A 22,183-nucleotide genomic window follows, 5' to 3' on the forward strand; every position below is an offset into this window, starting at 1 on the left:
TCCTTCCTCCTCCTTCCTTCCACTGACCTTGGTGATCACACAAGTGTCCTTCTTGTAACCCCTCCTCGAAGCACCCCCCCTCATGTTTTCTTTCTTAAATACGTTATCACAGAGGCACAGCCACTGTCGCTAATTGCCTCAGCCTTGGCCAGAGGTGGGTCCAACTTGGAGCCAGGGGAGCTTTAAGACTCCCCTCACAGGGGGTCACTACTGTAGCCCCGTCCCCTGCTATCAAAACCCCGCCACTCAAACCCACCACACTTGATTTATATTGAAACCAGCAAGGCCTAGTGTATAGGTAAAAGAACTAAGATTCAGGAGATCAAGGTTCTCAGTTTTTCACTGATCTTTCAGGTTACACAAGACAAAATGATACCATTCCCTTTGGTTAAATGACAAAAATCCACTGTGTTTGCTGTTCAAATAGGACCTGAACTGTGCGGGTGACCTTTCTGCTTGCAGAGATGTAGGAGTATGTTCCTGGTCACCTGGGACAAGATTCAAAATCCACTAAAGTTATACCTTCAAAGAAGCCTTCTCACTGACTCACATAGGTTTGGAATTAGGCCCTTAGTTTAACTTCCTTTTTAACTTACTAGTTTTCTCAAGAGGCAAGGAGTTTCCTGGAACTGAAAGAGTGATGACAGGAAACTCATGATATAAGAGATTCCCTTCATTATTAATCATGAGGAAATGCCATTTGCTGAAACTATTTCAGTTTAAATTTCATTCACAGTGTAACCTTTAAGAAGTCCTACCTCTAGACACGTACGTTAAAACTTTGAAAAATGTAAACTTCTCTAAGAATACCAGAGCACTGAAGAATTGAGTCTGTGAAATATGCTCACTTTTACTGTTTTTTTTTTTCCCCAAAAAACATTGACTCAAAGTTTTCCTCCTTTTAAATACTTAGGATTTAGCAATTCTTGGTTCTTCAATATTAGCAATACTTACTAGGTAAGCAGTCAAATAGCAGGAGACCATGTGACAGAAGATCATCAGGAATGTATCCAGTGATGGCATTTTTAGATATTAAAAGCCATTAGCTGTTTTCAGTTTTAGAAATCCTTATCACAGATATTTTCACACTGAAAATTTCTGGAAAGAAGCAGGAACAATGTGGTAAGTTGCATGAATACTGCTGGAAGCGTCACAGCACAGGCATGCTAAAGGGAGATCCAGCATATATCCCAATATTCTTCAGGATGGTCTAATTTTTTATCATACAGTTCTAGATAGTCCTAGACTTGAAAGAGGAACAAAGCCATTGCTTTTGTACCTAATTTGGGAATATCCACTGGATACTTTTCATTCATTTTTCATATATGTAACTGTCCATTTCCTTTTCAGATTCAATTCTTCTAACAGCTGTGGTGGGTTGACGCTGGCTGGTCGCCAGGTGCCCACCAAAGCTGCTCTATCACTTCCCTCCTCAGCTGGAGAGGGGAGAGAGAATATAACAAAAGGCTCATGGGTTGAGATGAGGACAGGTGTGGTGGTGCAACCCCCCTCTCTCAGGCCGCTCGGTGTTTAGCGCAATCTTCCCCCCTTGGATCACATGCCAACCCAAATTGAACAGGGAAAGGTAAGGAACCAGAACACAAAGGCACTCCCTTAATGCTCCTGATTCCTACCTCCCCTGTTTGCTTGGGAACAGACCACATGCCAACTCAAATGGCTTGGGAAAGGCAGTAGACCAGAGCGTTAAGGTGCCCCCTTAACGCACCTGGTTCCTGCCCCCTCCTCTCCTACTGTTTGAGAACAATGACAAAGGCAAGGGACCAGAGCATTAACGCACTCCCTTAGACCACCTGGTTTCTGCCTCTCTCTCTTACATTTAAAGAACAATAAGAACCATCAATTATTCCTGACAGCCTAGTACATCTGTATTTGGTTGTGGCCCAAAGCCACAGTGATACCAGAACTCCAAGATCTAGCAAGTTCTGGGCCTGTGCAACTGGTAGAATGTACTGGAATATTCCGTCATCCAAGTTGGACTGAGATGAAAAAGTACCTGACAAAAGTCAATTACCTCAGACCCTATAAATAACAGTTCTAAGCTAGACCCTTTGACCTCTCCTGGATCAGAGCGGGCTGTGACCAGCATGTCCCCTGAGCTGGGATGCCTCTCAGGCACAGATTTCTCAAAATTTGAAGACTGTCTGCCCACAAAGCTGACGGAAGGCCAGGGTGAAGTCATTGTCTTCCTGACTCTAAATGATCACCCATTGAGAAATACCAATGCATCAGGAATATTTGCTCCAAACTTGAGGGAAATTTTAATTATAGGCTAGCCTCTTCCATCCACCTCTTTACTTATTTATGTGCTTAAATACACACAATTGCCTTTATGAGTGTAGCTGTCTATACATTTCACTGGATATCCAAATATTTCCACACTGTCTCTGTGTGTGTGTATGTTTTGACTATTTATATATATACATATATACATATTTTGATTTAGAATGCCCTATAGTAAGTTAGTGTGAATCTTGTCATTCTTGAATCTATAATCAAGTCACTATTTTAATCAGAATATATTTTACTGAATCACTTTGTTAATCTTTAAATCAATCAACCATTGAGTGCTGCTAAATTTTAACCTTTGATCTACCTCACACCACAAATAAATCTTAAATTGTTATTAAATCATAACTGTGTGAGATACTTTTCATCCATGACAACAGGGAGATATCACTCACCAATCACCATCATGAGCAAAACAGACTCAACTTGGGGAAATTAGTTTAATTTATTACCAATCAAATCAGAATAGGATAATGAGAAATAAAACCAAATCTTAAAACACCTTCACCCCACCCCTCCCTTCTTCCCAGGCTCAACTTCACTCCCAATTTTCTCTATCTCCTGCTCCCAAGCTTCACAGAGGGATGGGGAATGGGGGTGTTGGTCAGTTCATCATTTGTTGTTTCTGCTGCCCCTTCCTCCTCAGGGAAAGGACTCCTCACACTCTTCCCCTGCTCCAGTGTGGGGTCCCTCCCACAGGAGACAGTCCTCCATGAACTTCTCCAGCGTGAGTCCTTCCCACAGGCTGCAGTTCTTCACAGACTGCTCCAGCGTGGGTCCCTTCCTTGTGTCCTTTCCACAGGGCACTGTCCTTCAGGAACAGACTGCTCCAGCATGGATCCCCCACAGGGTCACAAGTCCTGCCAGAAAACCTGCTCCTGTGTGGACTCCTCTCTCTCCACAGGTCCACAGGTCCTGCCAGAAGCCAGCTTCAGCACGGCCTCTCCACAGGGTCACAGCCTCCTTCAGGTGCAGCCACCTGCTCGGCGTGGGGTTCCCCCACGGGCTGCAGGTGTATCTCTGCTCCACTGTGGACCTCCATGGGCTGCAGGGGACAGCCTGCCTCACCATGGTCTTCACCATGGGCTGCAGGGGAACCTCTGCTCTGGTGCCTGGAGCACCTCCTCCCCCTCCTTCTTCACTGACCTTGGTGTCTGCAGAGCTGTTTCACATATTCTCACTCCTCTCCCCAGCTACAGTTGCTGTTGCACAGGTTTTTTTCCCCTTCTTAAATATGCTACCACCACTGCTGATGGGCTCAGCCTTGGCCAGCGGTGGGTCCGTCTTGAAGCCAGCTGGCATTGGATCTATAGGACACAGGAGAAGCTTGTAGCAGCTTCTCACAGAAGCCACCCCTGTAGCCCTCCCTGTTACCAAAACCTTGCCATGCAAACCCAGTACAACAGTTTTCTAGTTTTCATTGATAGCACTATTTACGACTACAGTTTATGTGAATTAGGCATCACAGTAAACTTTCCAGTGACATCTATACCATTTGGTTACATGTGCTACTGTTGTCAGTGGAGAAGAAATAACATTTTCCTACTTATTCTGAAGAAATATGTATCTTACCATTCAGTTCTCTCTTTTCCAGGAAAATAAAGGTTATAGCTCTTCTAATCCAATCTTTAAAAACAGCCTCCAGCCGCCCCTCTTCTTAAATTTAAATTTTGTCTGTTTAAATGACATTTTGCTCTTCCTGAAAATACCAGGTCATGCACCAAGGATCAGTGATTGCAGTTCCAAATTTTGCCTTAAAGACAGTATTTTATATCTTTTTGCCATATTCAACATCCATATAAAGTATACTCCTACTGAAGTTCTGGTTTATGGTAAAACAAACAGAACATTTAAGAACACTTCCAAAGTGTAACCAAACGACCATAAGAAGAGTAATTCAAGTTACCCTTTTAGAACATATATTATACTTATGTGCAATTTAAATCCTTGCTACAAAGGGATACAGCTATTTACCACACTCTGTGCATGAACAATCTGCAAGTGTTAAAGAAGATGCAAGACAGGTTAAATAAGAACCAAATAAGTGATCCTAAGTCACTTAATAGGTACCCTAAGGTTATTCGTTAATTAATTCAGAAATAAATATGATGCATTTTGAGCTGAAAATGCTGGAAACAACATGAAGTTAAAACCACCAGTCATTTTTTTAAATCGGGATTATATTTATAGAACCCTCTCCAACACAAATAGTGAATGAAACAACACAAGCTTCTGAAGTGCTAAGGCTTGGGCAACAGGCCCAAGCCAGAGTTGACCTACAGATGAATCCTGTATATTTTATAACTGATAACCATTGTGCTAGTAGGTATTGTACTAACTTATAACAACCCACTTACGCTGTTGTAGAAAGTGCTAAAGCGTTGAAATTCTGAAGCCTGAACAACAGGCCCCAAGCCAAAGCTGCTTAGCATGTAGTCATTAACAAAATATGTAAACTCACTACTGAAAGATGCAGCTTAGACAGAATATAATCAGTAGTGAGGATGAAAGGCCAAGAGAATGTATCCAACTTTCCTTTCTCAGCCTTGTTCAAGGCTGAGAACCCAAGTATTTGGCCTTGCTAGAAACTCCCTTGGTTTCCCTGCCCCGAGCCCTGGCCAGGCTTCGGGTGGAATCCAACAGGAGAACGAAACCAGAAATTTTCCGCTCAAAACAAAGGTGCCAGCTATTCTGGCTTGCTGATTTTTGGTATATAAGGCTGGACCCGCTCACAGCGACTTTGGAAGCCTCACCTACGGGTGGACGCACCGCGTAGGATTTCCCACTTGCCGGGACAGGCTCTCCAAATCCTCGCTGTAACCGGGGCTGCCCAGCGACTGCAGGTCTGGATGATGGTAACGTATGCAAGTGGTGATGGATCTTTCTTAATCACTATTCTCCCCATCATGTAGTAATGATTTGATGCATTGCCTTGTATTTTCCTATTTGTTGCTTTAGGTGCATTATTCTGCCTTTTCTTACTGCATGTTTTCTGTATTACACTGTTACATTATTTAGTTATCACCAATAAAATACACCTACTCTTTTCTCTCTGGTGTCTGAGTTTAATTGGTATCCTTAATCAACAAAACAGCTTCCAAGCAGGAAGATCTTCAGGACTAAGCTACCTTGAAATGATTCCTGAATGGAGAGGATAATTCATCCCTGTTTGCATTGTGTATGACCTGTTCTCAGCTATACACATGATGCTGCTATTTCAGCTTGTTAGAGGTGGCAAAGGGGAATCTCTGAAGCTATCACAACATGTTGTGAAACCTCAGTAATGCCATACTACAGCTGACTGACTGCTCATCTGATCTGTAATGGAAAATACAATGTTCCCAATTTGAGCAAATAGAAGGCATGCCTGATGGAAAAGGACTGATTGCCTTGAGTGGGGTGAACCTGCAACTGATACAGAACATTTACCAATCTCATCATCCTCTCACTTTATTTGAAAGCTCACCTCCCTGGCATTTTTAATATAAGCATACATTATTAAAAATAAATCCAAAGCAAACATTGTTTGTGTATATTCTTATTAAGGAGAGGGCCAAACATCTAAGACATGCTAGTTGCAATATTCAATGCCTTAATTTGGCATGGCTACTGCAATTATGAATGCCATGTAGGAAGAGAAACCTAAGATGTAGATAAAGAGAATGATCAAAGACGTAATTTTAGCAGGAATAACTCAATCATCTTAGTTGTAAGTTTAGACAGAAATGTAACAAGTACAAATTTTTCTATGTTAATAGAAATAAATTTTAAAATGTTTATTTAAAAGAACGAAGCAAAGAAGGCAGAGTAAGTAACTTCGTAAAATGAGGGATAACTTATTATATGGAGACAAAATTAACATGTCATATCAATGGGAAGTGAATCTGGGATTGAAAAAATAGCTGTGCCAAGGAAAATTAGTCAATAATTATGAAGAACTGTTACAGCTCAATAGCTTCTAATACAAGAAGATGAAAACAACTAATTTTGACTAAAGCATTTAATAATGGTAGTCATAATTTATAAATTCAATAATTAGTTTAACCATTAGCTGTATGAAGAAAATTTCATAACCAATACTAATTTAAATATGGTCCCTAATATTCACTACTTATTTGCTTTTATGAGGTACATTATCATTTGTATTTACATAATTTTAGTTATAATGATTCCTTAGAGATGTGGAATAAGTGAAGATAGTAATGAAGAAAAAGCTACTGGACAAACTCTATCCTCTTCATGGAAATTGAATTATAAATTGACAATTGAATCTTGAAAGTGCTACAGTTCTAATTCTGTTCCTAAAAGAGTAGTATAATGACGTTCATTTGCCTAATGTGCATTAAACAACTGAACTCAGAAAATGGAAAAACACATTTACTTTCATAGAGTGTTATAGAAACTGCAGCTTAACACAGGCTGTTTTATGAATAAAATGCTTTGATTGTTCTTAGTGATTATCTTTTGACTGCTCTAGCCCATTTTTTTTAAGTGTATATTTTTCAGATAGATTAAAAACCATCTCGCAAATTATTTAAAAGGGGTGTGCTGCATGGCAGTAACATTTAAAATCTTGTTAATACAATAATTATCTTTATATGGTTCTGTTTAGATGCCCTTGCAATTCTAATATATTCATTCAAGTCTGAGAGTCATTAGGTTGTCCCAGTTTGGGGTCAAAAAATGCTGTTAGTAAAAGGCATAACAAATTTCAAGAAAGCAGATTTTACTGGACTGAAAGGCTAAATGGGTAAGATTTCTTTGGAAAAGATGCTTATTAGAAAGGTGGTTTAGGAGAGTTTGTAGCTGTTATAAAACACTCTTTAAGAATGTGCAGGCAAAGTATTCCAGTGCAAGGAATGGGAAGAATAGTTTAGCTAAATTAGTTCTTCAGTGATCTAGGGTAATTACTAAGGAGGAGTATGAGAAGCAGCCAAAAATAGAAGACAGTATTAGAACCATACAACCATAGAATCATTAGGTTGGAAAAGACCCTTAAGATCATCATGTCCAACCATAAACCTAACACTGCCAAGTACACCACTAAACCATGTCCCTAAGCACCATCTCTACACTGTCTTTTAAATTCCTCCAGGGATGGTGACTCAACCACTTCCTTGGGCAGCCTGTTCCAGGGCTTGATAACCCTTTCAGTGAGGAAATTTTTCCTAATATCCAATCTAAACCTACCCTAGTGCAACTTGAGGCAGTTTCCTCCTGTCCTATCACTTGTTTACTTGAGAGAAGAGACCAACACCCACCTCACTACAACCTCCTTTCAGATAGTTGTAGAGGTCGATGAGGTCTCCCCTCAGCCTCCTTTTCTCCAGGATAAACAACCCCAGTTCCCTCAGCTGGTCCTCACAGGACTTGTGCTCCAGACCCTTTACCAGCTTCATTGCTCTTCTTTGGACACGCTCCCACACCTCAGTGTCTTTCTGGTAGTGAGGGGCCCAAAACTGAACACAGTATTTGAGTCATGGCCTCACCAGTGTCAAGTACAGGGGGACAATCACTTTCTAGTCCTGCTGGCCACACCATTTCTGATACAAACCAGGACACCATTGGCCTTCTTGGCCACCTGGACACACTGCTGGCTCATATTTAGCTGGCTGTCGATCAGCAACCCCATGTCCTTCTCTGCTGGGCAGCTTTCCACCCACTCTTCCCCAAGCCCATAATGTTGCATGAGGTTTTTGTGACCTAAGTGCATGACCAGACACTTGGTCTTGTTAAATTTCATACAATTGGCCTTGGTCCATCGATCCAGCCTGTCCAGATCCCTTTGTAGATCATTCCTACCCTCAAGCAGGTCAACATTCCCACCTAACTTGGTGTCATCTGCAAACTTACTGAGGGTGCACTTGATCCCCTCATCTAGATCATTTATAAAGATGTTAAACAGGAGTGGCCCCAATACTGAGCCCTGGGGGAACACCACTTGTGACCAGCCACCACTGGATATCTAACTCCATTCACCACAACTCTTTGGGTCCAGCCATCCAGCCAGATTTTTACCCAGCAAAGAGTATGCCCATCAAAGCCATGAACAGCCATTTTCTCCAGGAGAATGCTGTGGGAAACAGTGTCAAAGGCTTTACTAGTCTAGGTAGACAACATCCACAGTCCGTCTCTTGTCTACTGAGTGCATCATCTTGTTATAGGAGATCAGCTTAGTCAAGCAGGACCTGCCTTTCATAAACCCAGGCTGACTGGGCTGATCACCTGGTTGCCCTGTACATGCCACGTGATGGCACGCAAGATGATCTGCTCCATAAGCTTCCCCAGCACTGAGGTCAGACTGACAGGCCTGTAGTTCCCCAGATCCTCCTTCCAGTCCTTCCATCTACAGACAGGCATCACATTTGCTAACCTCCAGGTAACTGGGACCTCCCTGGATAGCCAGGACTGCTGATAAATGATGGAAAGTGGCTTGGTGAGCACTTCGGCCAGCTCCCTCACTACTCTTGGGTGGATCCCACCTGGCCCCATATACTTGTGTGTGTCTAAGTGGTATAGCAGGTCACTACCCATTTCCCCTTGGATTATGGGGACTTCATTCTGTTCCCCATCTCTGTCTTCCATCTCAGGGCACTGGGTACCTTGAGAACACTTGGTCTTACTATTAAAGACTGAGGCAAAGAAGGCATTAAGTACCTCAGCCTTTTCCTCATCCTTTGTCACTATGTTTCCCCTGAATCCAAAAAATGATGGAGATTCTCCATAGCCCTCCTTTCATTGTTCATGTCTTTATAGAAACATTTTTTACTGTCTTTTACCACAGTAGCCAGATAAAGTTCTAGCTGGGCTTTGGGCTTTCTAATTTTCTCCCTGCATAACCTTGTAACAGCCTTGTAGTGCTCCTGAGTTGCCTTCCCCTTCTTCCAAAGGTCATAAACTCTCTCTTTTTTTTCCTGAGTTTCAGCCAAAGCTCTCTATTCAGCCAGGCCAGTCTTCTTCCCCACCAGCTCGTCTTTCATCACGTGGGGATGGCCTGCTCCTGTGCCTTCTTGAAGAATGTCCAGTCTTCCTGGATTCCTTTGCCCTTCAGGACTGCCTCCCAAGGGACTCTGTCAATCAGGCCCCTAAAGAGGCCAAAGTCTGCCCTCTGGAAGTCCATGGTGGCAGTTCTGATGACCCCCCTCCTTACTTCTCCAGGAATCAAAAACTATCATTGCATCACCCACAAGTCCTTCTCTGCTCACAAACAGCAGGTCCAGCAGGGTGCCTTTGCTGGTTGGCTCGCTCACCATCTGTGTCAGGAAGTTATGTTCTACTCACTTCAGGAATCTCCTAGACTGTTTCGTCTCTGCTGTATTGTATTTCCAGCAGAGATCTGGTAAGTTGAAGTCCCCCATGAGAACAAGGGCTAGCAAACATGAGACTTCTCCTACCTGCTTACAGAATATTTCACCTGCCTCTTCATCCTGGTTGGGTGGTCTATAACAGACTCCCACTGTGACGTCTGCCTTACTGGCCTTTCCCCTGATTCTTACCCATAAACACTCAAAGCTTTCATCACCATCGTCAAGCTCTAGATAGTCAAAATGCTCCCTAACATACAGGGATACCTCACTGTCTCTCCTTCCTTGCCCATCCTTTCTGAAGAGTTTATAGCCATCCATTGTAGCACTCCAGTTGAGTGAGTCATCCCACCATGTTTCTGTGATTTGAATTACATTATAGTTTTCCAGCTGGACAATGGCTTCCAACTCCTGTTTGCTGCCCATGTTGCATGCATTGGTGTAGATGCACTTTGGCTGGTCTATTGATCCTGCCACCTCTTTTGGAGGAGAAGCCCTAATTCCTATGCGACTGTTTTCAGATGCTTCCGTGGTTTCTAACACTTCAACAATCCTTGCATCTTTGCTATTGCATGAATCTCCACACCCTATGTCCAATGAGATGGCTACGGTGCTGCACACATTAGTACAGGGACATTTCAAATGTTCTCCAGTGTACTCAGCACATCATGGAGCAGACCAGAGGACTCTGCTAGCACACAGTCCCTCAAACATTGGCGTGCAACCCCCAGGCTTATCTCTAAGCAAGCTTGATTTTATGCCTTTCCCCCTTGAAATCTAATTTAAAACTTCTTCAATGAGCTGTGCTAACTCCTGCACAAAGTTCTTTTTCCCCCTTTCAGAAAGGTGTACCCCATCTGTTGCCAGCAGGCCTGGTGTCATGTAGACTGATCCATGATCAAAAACCACCAAATTTTGCCAGTGACACCAGTCTCAGAGCCAGGTATTGATATGATGGATCTTCCTGTTTCTTCCTTTATCATTCTCTGCAACTGGTAGCATAGAAGAGAACACTACTTTTGCTCCTGATACCTTAACCAGTGGCCCCAAGGCCCTGAAATCTGATTGCACTTGGACTTCTTATTGCAATTTAATTGCTGCCTACATGAGAAATCAATAATGGATAACCATCCAAGGGCCGTACCATGGTAGGAAGTTTCCTTGTCACATCTTTAACCCTGGCCCCAGGGAGTCAGCAGACTTCTCTGAGAAGTGGGTTCAGCTGGCATATTGGACCTTCTGTTCCTATCAGAAGTGAGTCTCCCATGACAATGACCCATCTTTTTTCTATATGGAAGCAGTTTTGACGCAGGGCGTAGGCCTCAGCGACACCTCCAACCTAGATGAACCATTGTCCTTGTCATTGTTCGGTTCCACTTGCAGAGCCTCATACCTGTTACGCAAGGGCAGCTGCAAAGGTGGCGTGGTCACAGAAGAGATGTGCCTGCTGTGCTGGGCAGGAACTTGTCACCATTGCCCCTATCCCTTAAGTCACCACATTCTGCTGGGTGAAGAGAGGATAGGGAAGTCTCCATACCATACATCCTGTCTGACTGACAGGTCAGTCCCAGGGAAGGTAGGATGCAGTTTCAATAGTCTCTCTCTCTCTAGCACTCTCTAATACTCCTTGATCTACTCACCTCCTCCTGCAGCTCTGCCACTAAGCAGGGGCGTTCCTCTACCTGAGCATACCTCCCACAGGTGTGCTTACTCCTGGTGTCTGGTACTGGCAAAAGAGCAGGGCATAACCTGCAGTCTGGCACCTGGGCAGGCAAATGCACAAGATGAGATACAGCTAGGCAAGACTATGAAAACATAAGAAAAAGCCTTTGGTGGTGATTAAGAAGATTAGACAAAGATGGTGTACTGCAAAACAAATGAAGCTGATAAGACCAAGGAGGTCCTAATGTCTTCTTACTGTCTTTACCCCTCTGCTTTTTTTTTTTTTTTTTTTAAAGTCTTTACTGGAAAAGGTTAATGGTGATGAGGCTCTTGGCAGTTAATACCTGTAACATAAAAATACAAGTCAGGCTAGGGCTGGAAGAGAATGTCTAAGGATAAAGTTTCATAAGGTAGGTGACCTGATTTAATGGCTTGCTGTTGCCAAAAGGGGAGATCCCACATGCTTTCCCATGTGCAGACACAAAGACCCATAAACCAGCGTTGTTAGCCACATGCTGTCATTCTTTTGTGCTGGCTCTGGCATTTGTCTGACCCCATACTGAACCAGTTCAGCTTGCTAAATGGTCAAAAAGCAAATGCAGTAACAGTTACAAGAAGTGATTGTTTTTCCATCCCTAGTTCACAAGAAGAAAGTGGAGAACGTGCAGGAAAACACACAGTAATTCTGCTGTAGAAAACACTAAGGTGGCCTTCCCTGATACAGTCTATCCATCTACAGGCACTGTCAACAAAGAAGGGTGAGGGCTAATTAAGAGTTCAGAGAAGGGCAACAGAAATTAATAAAATCACAGAAAAATATGACTAACAGAAGGAATTTTGGGACTTGAGATTATTTTTTCCAAGAAAGACAGCTGAGAAAAACGACAACAGTCTTTATTCAGGTAAGCAGTACATAATAAAGCAAAGGAATTAAAAAGGAAAAAACCTGACTATGAAGACTGTCCCCAGAGGAAGATACCAGTCTGGGGTGTTGGTCTGCAGAGGAGGTAAGAATGAAAGTGGAAAAATCTTTCATGGGATTAGGAAGGTTAGAGAAACAAAATATGGGAACATACAAAGTGAGGAAAAGCCAAAAATAAAAGGGAACAAAAAGTGATGAAATATAGCTGACTGTTGTAAGGTAAAGGAGATGCCCAACTGAGGGATAATTTTTAATTAGTTTTTTTCAGACAGAAAGCATTACTTTCTAGAATAAACAATTTATTTTTTTAGATCTTTATTTACTGATATAGTAGTTTCTTCTGATTACAAACTGCAGGACTGTGATATAGAATAAACCCATTTAAGTCACCAGAAGAAGACATTATTTCCAGTAAGCACACCAAAAGAAATCAATTTTCAAATAAAAAAGCTGCCAGGTAAATTGTATATTTTTATCATCTGTGATTGTGTTCCATCCCAGCCAAAATTACTCACTTTTCAGAGGTCTGCCTCCATGTCTTCTTTAAAAAGTATATAGAACCTGGTTTGCAGAAGCTGTTAGTGATGAAAATTTAAGAACCCAGACTGTAAATGTAGAGAGTTGTCATGCCAAATGCAGTGTTATACAATAGAAGATGCCACAACAAAAAGCACCAGCCAGAACTCTACTCAGGCAGATTCAACTCAGAAATAAGGAAAACGCATTTACAGTGTTTCAGAACCAGAATAAACTGCAAAAAGAAAGTGGTTTCCCTCTCCTGATGTTTGTAAACTGAGACTTGGTATCTTTCTGGAATTTGTTACTAAAACACAAGGATTTTATGTCAGTGCAAAGTTTTTGACAGGCTATCTAATAAAATGGTAAACATAAAAATGGTTATTACTTCATATGGAAGACAGAATACCTTAAAAAATTATCTAAGCATGACAAAGCTGCATTTTGCTAGAACTAGATTCAAATTGCCCCGCACTGCCACTCATCACGGTGGGAAAAAAATAATGAAACTTCGCTGGTTTTGGACAGGATGTCTTTACAGCGGCCGGTATTTGTCGACTGCCAATGCAAAGTTCTTGTGAAAACTACAATGTCGTATTTGTATTTTTATTTATGTGTACGAGGTTTTCGACTACTTTTTCTTCAGTCGATACTGCGCACAACGCTGGTTTCTCGCCGCGCGTGCGCCGGCACCGCCGGTGGCGAGGTAGTTAAGGGGCTGAGTTACGGCAAAGAGCAGCTGCTTAGCTTTACCTCCGCCCTCTCCTGAAACGCCCCATTTCCAAGCCAGAAAACAGACGGATGACGCGAGGCAGCCCGACATGCCCTCGGGGGTAGCTGCGCGCCACAACCAGATGCCGCCGGCAGCGTCCGGCAGGGCGGCGGGGGGGGGGGGGGGGGGCGGGGGCGGGGGCGGGGGCGGGGCGGCGGGGCGGGCCCACGGCGCCCCGCGCCGGAAGTGGCGCGCGGTGCGGCGGGCGGGGCCACCGTTGCTAGGCGGAAGTGCGGCGGCAGGCGGCGGTTGGCGTTTAAAGGCTCCGAGGCGGTAAAAGGGTGGCAAGTGGCGGCGGGGGTTTTGGTCTGCTTTTCGTCGTGCCTCCTGAGCGGCTGCGATTCCCCGTCCCCGCCCCAGCAGCCCCCGGGCAGAGCGGGGAGATGGTCTCCAGGGTCGCCGATCGGCTGCTGATCGTCGTCTCCGTCCTGGAAGGTAAATGGGGGGTTGTGTCGCTACCTCCGAATGTGTCTTCTTAGATGGAGCGAGCGGGGTAAGCCAAGCTGTACTTAATGAGCTGTCTACGTTAATGAAGCTATGGACGGACATCTCTTACAGCCGGGACATACTGTCCTCAGTTTGTTTCTGGAGGTATTTACCCAGAGTATTATTTAAAATGAATGATGAAAGTATTCTTTCTCTCCTGAAAATAATTCTCTCTTTTTGCATTGAAAATTCGCCTGGCCTGTGTTGTTGTTTAAACCCCATATCGCTGCCGTTCCCAGTGGGTGCGGAGGGCCGTCTGCCGCTGTTCCCTCAGAACCGAGCCCGTGGGCGGCCGAAGGCAGCCCTGCACCGCATCGTCCTCTTTCTCCGGCTACGGACCGCGGCGTCGCTGGCCCGACCCCGCGGGCTGCGGAGGCGCCGTAATCGCTGCCGAGTCCTGGGGTCTCTAGCTGCGCCACGCTTCAGGAAAGCTTTGGGCCCAAACGTTGGGTGTCTTACGATGATCGGGGTCGTTTCAAGTGTCTACCACTTTTTTTTAAGTAGCATTCTGGTGTTTCTATCCCCTATTAGCAGTCTGCAGTAAGCGGTTTTTTTAGTGTTTAGTACTTAGCTAATCGTTCTTCATCTTGTATTTCTAGAGATTATACACTTACTGAGGTGTTATTAGTGTGCGAGTATGAGGTTTTTGCTTGTTCAGTTGTTTTTTCCTGTTTTGGGTTGTTTGGGGTTTTTTTTCGCTGAGTGCCTTCTCTTTGTCAAGTAAATTCTGTTATGTCTGTCCATTTGTAGTTTGTCAAGGTAGCTTTAAAATAAGATCCTGTCTTATGACATGCATATAGCCCCTCCTCACATTGTGATATATGTAAATTTTAGAAGTGTTGGCTTCATTTTGTCATTTTTTAATCAGAATATGGGATGATGCTGAACCCAGGACAAATTCTGTACAACTCTGGGCACTCTCCTAATCTAGTAGTGTTTTGGTTATTTTGTTGGGTTTTTTTTTTCCAGCAACGATTAGTTGGAAAAACACCTTTCAGTGCTTTCATTAGATCGTGTTTTGCTGCTTTGATATGGGACAGTGATAAAATCTGCAGTAGAGGCAAAACATTCAATCTGTGTCTCTCACCTGTTCATGTGATCTATTCCCAATCATAGATTTAATAAAATTAAATCATACTAGTTGCCTAGTTTCTTTCTCTCTATTCTTTTTTACTTAAATGTCTCCTGTTTGAGGATGCTTCATAAATAGTCTGTTTCATGTTATGTTCGTCTTTCTTCTGCATAGTAGGAAGACATTTTTTTTGTATGAAGAACATCGCTTTAGAGGAAGCACAGGAAAGGTGATGTGGGAAATGTACTTTTATGTAATTGGTTTATGGCACAAATCTGAGCTCTCACTTCTTTTTTAGTGATGGCACGTCACAATTACACTCTTTTACAGGACGCTATTTTCCAAAACGACCCAAGCATGTGCTTATAGTTGAAGCAAAGTTTGATGGTGAACAGTTGGCTACTGATCCTGTAGAGCATACTGATCAGCCAGAATTTGCTACGGAATTAGCTTGGGAACTTGATAGGAAAGCACTTCATCAACACAGGTAACATTGGAAAGTTAAGTCTAATTTGGAGATAAAATTTCATTTTCTTGTGCTTACAGCTACTGAAATATAATCTTGGTGTTAACGTCGTCTGAATTTTTTTATAAACTTTGTTTTAGCTGTACACTGATCTACTATAATGTTGCCACAGCAAACAAAAGTAGTATGTGTCAAGATAAGTGATATTAAAGAAATTCTAAAGGATATGTTTTTATGCTACTGAAAAAACCCCCAAGAGCTTAAAGCAAATTAACAGTGCTTTAGTTCAAGCCTTGGATTCAAGCTTTCTTATGTATAGTGACATAGAATTAACTTCAAGCCTAAAAAGCCTACATAAAGTATTTTTGAAAATGTCAAATAGAAGGGCTGAGAAATTGGATGTTTCCATAGCTGTCGTTTGGTTTTGACATTATATTATTACCTCTGCGTTTTCAAAGACATTAAAAAGGCCATATTGTCATTGATGTTTGACAAAAGAAAAACACCTAAATGTACCTTGTGCTAAACATCTCTATTTCTAAGTATGGTTAGGTGCTTTGCACAAAAATCTTTTGCATAAGTCGTATATTTAAGGTACTGTCACAAGTGAAATTCCAGTTTCACGTGAGGTGCAATGCTTAGTTCTTGTGCGTGGATGAGATTGAATTTATTTGTCACTAATGTCTTTTTAACGGCACTTGAGGCTCTGTGAGACTCCAATATGGTCCTTTTACAAAATTTATCAACTTGTTCATTCTCTTACTTAAGTACAAATTTTCAGATGTTCAATATAAACTCAGTTTTTGACCTACTAAAACTAGTTATGTAACTATTGTAGCATTGGTATGCTTGAAACATGAATTATTTTTGTGAACTAATTGGAGAGTTAACTTTTACATTCTGTATTTCAACTGATTTATTCTTTCAGGCTGCAGCGTACACCCATCAAACTCCAGTGTTTTGCACTGGATTCTGTATCTTCAGCTAAAGAGAATATAGGCTATATTGTACTTGATTTAAGGGCTGTGCAGGAAAAGAAACAGGTATGTTATGGGGTATAAAGCTTTAAAAATTTATGTTTTGACACAGAACATGGTCAAATGAAAATACTTTTGTAGCAATCTTGCAGTTATGAATTTGAGAATTGGAACACTTGTAAGCGATACTTTTAAGCCATTCCATAATTTAATTGCCTGGAAAAATTTATCAAAGCAACTGACACTGAGCAATTGTATTGAGTGTCCATCATCAAATCAAGTCTTAAGTTTTTCTAATGGGCCTCTATGAAGATGTGTTAGGTGATCAGAAGTTCTAGCCCCTTAACACAGCATAGAGTAAACATGATATAATTGTTTATAAAAATGTAATTAATGAAAATTCTGTGTTGTGCTTGATGAAAATGTAACTCTGATATGGGTCATAACAGGACCCTGGTGTCTTATTTTGACATCATGCCTCTTAAGGATTTGTGACCCTCGTAACTTACTGTGTACTTTTCAGTTGTGAACTTGAAGATTTTCTCTTCTAATTAAAGATTTATGACATTTTTCTTGCTAATGTGTTAACTGAATAAATCAGTGGAAAAGAGTATGTTCAGCTTGTCTTCTAGGAGTCATTCTATATAATCTTTTCATATAATAGCATACTCAAAACAGACCAAATGTTTGGAAATAAAAACCAAGATATATTTCTGTAGATGATGAATTAGAAATGCTAGAGCAAGTCTATTTTTTCTGTAACAATATTATATTATTTTCATGGTTTTTTAAATGCTTTTGGTTTTTGTTTTTTATCATGTAGGCAGCAAAATGGTATCCTCTGCTTAGTAACAAGTACACTAAATTTAAATCTGAAATACAAGTAGGTGTTGTGTTGGAGACTGATTCAAAAGCACTGGTTGATGGTTTTAAAGCAAAGGAGGCACCCCTTAGACAAGGGAGGGGTAAGTAACTTAATAAGAATATCACTCACTTTGGATTAAAAATGTTCCTGTGCCAGATGAACATATCACTTGTTGCAAATGCATTGTTTTAAGTCTCAATAGTATTTTAATTTCATAGCGTTTCCAATACAAATAATTTACAGCTGAATAGTGTACCTTGTGGTAATAACTTTACAAGGATGATTTACTGTGATAATTGTGTGACTTTCAGGTGGACAGAGTTGCAAACCAACTGATCTTTAAAATAAGGATGAGGAACCCAATTTACTCCCATGGGCTTTTTACTTTTATTTCAGGCCTTTAGAAAGTTCTGTAATGAAAGAAATGAGAAGAGCTTCTGTACAGAATGCAGCTTCAGTAGTTTGGGCTTGGAATTATAAATCAGTGCAATATTTCATTTGCCGGGTAGGCTGCTTCTCTCTTCTGATGGGTTTTTCATCTAATCTAAATCATGCAGTACTTAAGTTATGTTGTATAAATTATTGGAGTAACATCTACCTTAAATGAACTGTTGGGACTCATTCCTCTTCTGGATTCCCTTGTACATTCCTCTCAAAAGTGATGAGTAAAATCTGTCAAAAATCTAATAGAACTCAAATATTAACACTAGTATAAGTCTTTTATATGTGGTGCTTTTCAGTCATTTTTTTAATCTGGGATTTTTTTAATGCAGTTTATTAAAAAAAAGGTAAAACAAATCCTTAGAAACTTGATTTAAAAACCGGAAAAGGCACCCAAAGCAAACAGATTTACCTCCCCCTTCATCCCCTGCCCCAAAGCCTATCTACTTCACTTCTAAAAACTGAACCTCTTGTTACAACAAATTTTCTCCTATTTATTTTACAATACTTCATATTCATGCTCTGAAGGTAACTTTTTCCTAATTCTAAATTCATCATCTACTTACGATCTGTTGCTGTGGTTTTGTAAAAGCAAAGTGGTCAGTGGCAGTGTTTTAAAAGGTTTCTGGCCCAGACATTGACAACTTGACGGCACTGCAAGAGTCGTTAAGACAATATTGGAAGTTCCAGTGTAATCACTTAGTTTACTCAATCCTTTCAGGTTCACAGCAAAGCACAGGGAGTTATGCATTCTGTAAAGTTTGCAAAGGAGGCAAGGCATTATGTAAATGATTTGGTAATCTGTACTTCCCTTGTGATCTTTCTGCCTGCAGGCTCTCCTACCACTCATGACACTGGCAAAAATACAAGAAATCCCTTCTGTGTTCACCCAGCACTGACTTCCACTTCATGCTTTCTGTTGAATAATTGATACAAACAAGTCTGCCAGCTTTTCCCTTTCTTCTGTCATCTCAAGATTAGTCAATATCATATTTAGGCAATGGAGGAAAACAAATGTGTAGATTTTCACAAGTTTAAAGTTAATGTTCCAAGCATTGGGTATGGCAAAACTAGACTACCTGGTTCTAGTCTAGTCAGATAGTTAAGGAGATGTTTTCCTTTTAGGATTCCTAGAATTTGATTTTTTTGTTGTTGTTCTTCACTGACCTAAGGGGTCTAAAGTTTCCAGTGTTTGAAACAGAGCCTTTTGGTTCACAACCAAAAGTGCTGTGCGATTATTACTATTTGGCATGACCTGAGGTGCTTTGAAATGTATTTAATTACTGGCACTATAAAGTAGATACCAATAAACAGTGTTTTATGCACTGAAGGCTTCAGATGAAAAATCTTTAAACGAAACGTTCCAAAAGTCTGTGGAATGAGACATCATACTTCTTTCAACAATTGAACAAGTTGTTATATGCAGTTATTTTCTTGCATTTCCTTTCATGAGTAAAATAAACACCGTGGTAGACTCTAACATAATGAAATAAACTTCTAGTCGCTGTAATGTTACTCACTATAACATTAAATAAAAATATGCGCTAGCATTCTATCTAGTGTTCAAAGTAACATCTGTACCCACTGAATAGAAATTAAATTTAGAATTTTTTTGTAGTTATACCTAAGTATAATTAGGGATCTTTTTATGTTGATATGCTTTGGAACCAAGCATCAAGGTCTTTATTTGTACTTTTTCTTTCCACATTTGCAATAATTAGAATTACAGTTATATATAAGATTCCTGCAGCAATTAATAAGGTCACAAATTACTTAATATTTTTTTCTTCTCTCTTAGCATCTGTCCTTCGTTCCGGGCTAGACCCTAAAAGTATTGTACCAATCTTGAATGAAGAAGAGGGCTATCATCAAATTGGACCAGCAGAGTATTGCAGAGACTACTTTGTCTTGTCTGTAACCATTGCATTTGCCACACAGTTGGAACAGGTTTGTTTCCTTGCTATGTGTAGTTATTAAGAAGTACTATCCTACGTTTGTATTTTTGCCCTCCCATGCCTTATTTCTAGTTAGAATTTTTTGGTTGTCTTGGAAGTTTCTTGCAATACATAGCCTTGTACTATATTGATACAATATGCATTAATATGAATTTCAAAACTTTGTGCAGTGTTTACATATAAAATTACAGATGAAAGATGAGAATTTTTTTGGAGCACTAGAATTGCATTTACTTTAAATTATGCACTTGTATGAAATGCATACATTTATATTACAAAATAGTATAAAAAGTATGTGTATGGATATCATCAGTCTTCAATGTGGTGCCCATGTGCTGAAGTTCAAACAAGACAAAATAGCTTTCAGATCCATAAGATACATGAAATGGTAGAGTTTATATGTTGCGTAAGGGAAGGACTTATTAGCTTGGATGAAGTGCCATGCTAATGTGATTATTTCAAGTTTAGACCTCAGCTGCTGTGTTTATGCTGTACTGTACCACACTGATACACATTGTCTGATTTAGAAACATAGCTATGGCCAAGTTACTGTGAAAGTCACTACTCCAAGCCATTGTGATTTTAACTGATCCATAACTCATAGTGTATGATAAACTCTCCTCAGTCTTGTTACCTTTTTTCAGACAAAATAAATTTCCATGTCAGAATTATAGAGCCTTGTGAAGTAAATTTACTGTGGTCACTTGGGTAGCTTGTGCCTTTTTAGGTATTGAACTCACAGCTGCAGTGGCTACAGGATGAAGTAGCTGTTTCTGGCAGTCCAGTCTTTTATTCAATCACATAAATTCTTACATAACTCAGTATCTAATCTGCATTGTGTATTGACACTATAAATATTTTGTGGAGGCATTGCTTATTTCTGAATATTTGTGCAGTGCATTATTGAATCTATGATGTCAGTTACCTTTGGTGCCAGTAAATCTTAAAGGTATGCAAAATGGATCATTTTGCAAATTATTGGTATGCTTGTAAAGTAAGATTTTTTTTTTTTTTTAAATTCAGTTTGAGTGTTAATATAAAAGCTTTTGCTTTATGTGTGTAGTACAAGCTAGGATTTAGGTCAGCTGCTCAGTAATTTGAGATCATTGTAAGGTCTTTAATTTCCAGGCTAATTCTTAAGGATTACTGTAACTGTACATTAGTGAAAGATACATTCTTCTTTTCTGCATCTTTTTTTAGTTAGTTCCTAGTACTATGAAGCTTCCTGAACGACAGCCTGAGTTTTTTTTCTATTACTCATTACTGGGAAATGATGTCACAAATGAACCTTTTACTGATTTAATTAATCCAAACTTTGAGCCAGAAAGAGCTTCAGTTCGAATACGTAGTACAGCTGATGTCCTTCAAGTTTATCTTTCTGCACAGTCAAAATTGCAGGTAAGCTGTTTCTTTTCGAATGTGAACAAAAATAAATGAAAATAAAAAATCGAACATGGCTCAGGCTGAAACTTGAAAGCATCTGTCTTTCCAAAACTAGGTTGTATTACAGTGTTTTGGCTCAGATGTAAGTTGGTTCCCTTCCTGATAGGAGGGAAAACCTAGCAGCAAGTTTCTCAGCTCAGATGGAGTGAAGTCTCTTTATTACAGTCGCTGCAATAAGCTGGGTTACATATCATGATAAAAGGTATTGCTGAAACATGATATTCCCAGTGAGATAATGTGGCATTCTCAAGAGCTCTGAGACCTGCTCTGCAGTCAGACCACCTGTAACCCATAGTCCTGCTTTGTGCTGCCTATGATAAAGTCACCACCACCAGCTGCTCAGGTTGTTCTTGCCTAAGTTCTAAAATCACTGTCCTCAGCACTCTGTGAATAGTAAGGGAGGTCTGGCTTTTTTCCCTACTCCTTAGCCAGATACTATTTTTAAATACATTACAGCCATATTTGGGCTGTTACAGGATATTGCTTATCTTTAGTTACCCCTTGAAATGGGGGACATGGTTTAGTGGTGCAGATGGAGTGTTAGGTTTACGGTTGGACTCCAGTGATCTTAAGGGTCTTTTCCAACCTAAATGATTCTGTGATTATAAATACTGGGTACTATTGAAAGTGTTTATGCCAATCTGTGTCTGGCTCACACTTAACTCTTGAAGAAGCAAGAGACTGTTTGGTTGAGGGTAGGGTTTCTAATAACTAAGCAGGTAAATAAGACAGTGTTAGTTATACAGACTCTTGGATCTGGACCCTTTTATTTTTCTTTGAACTTCTACAGATCCTTCTAGCTTTGTTATCCAGGTTAATTTAAGAATGTTTCTGTTTAAACCTTGCATTGTTTCAGATTTTTTTGTTTCAACTTCAAATATTTTTCTAATGACAGTTCTTGAAGAAACATATGCACTGATGTATTTGGAACTTCATCATAGTCTATGGTCTTGAAATAAAGTATTTAATATAGCATATATTATATATATGTACAC

General features: G+C 40.6%; 1 protein-coding gene across 4 annotated transcripts in view; it reads left to right on the forward strand.

The window, feature by feature from the left end:
- The first annotated feature begins 13,715 nt into the window (after positions 1-13,715).
- Positions 13,716-22,183, forward strand: part of CEP120 (centrosomal protein 120) — a 47,868-nt gene continuing 39,400 nt past the window's right edge. For all 4 annotated transcript variants that reach the window (XM_074811847.1, XM_074811845.1, XM_074811846.1 and 1 more), the window contains exons 1-6: positions 13,716-13,918; positions 15,372-15,528; positions 16,436-16,550; positions 17,308-17,449; positions 19,589-19,737; positions 20,946-21,143. In XM_074811847.1, coding sequence (XP_074667948.1) covers positions 13,867-13,918; positions 15,372-15,528; positions 16,436-16,550; positions 17,308-17,449; positions 19,589-19,737; positions 20,946-21,143 — 813 coding nt within the window. In that variant the 5' untranslated portion in view covers positions 13,716-13,866. The remainder of the gene's footprint in view (positions 13,919-15,371; positions 15,529-16,435; positions 16,551-17,307; positions 17,450-19,588; positions 19,738-20,945; positions 21,144-22,183) is intronic.

The sequence above is a fragment of the Strix aluco genome, chromosome Z (genome assembly GCF_031877795.1).
Source record: "Strix aluco isolate bStrAlu1 chromosome Z, bStrAlu1.hap1, whole genome shotgun sequence".
Lineage (NCBI taxonomy): Eukaryota > Metazoa > Chordata > Aves > Strigiformes > Strigidae > Strix > Strix aluco.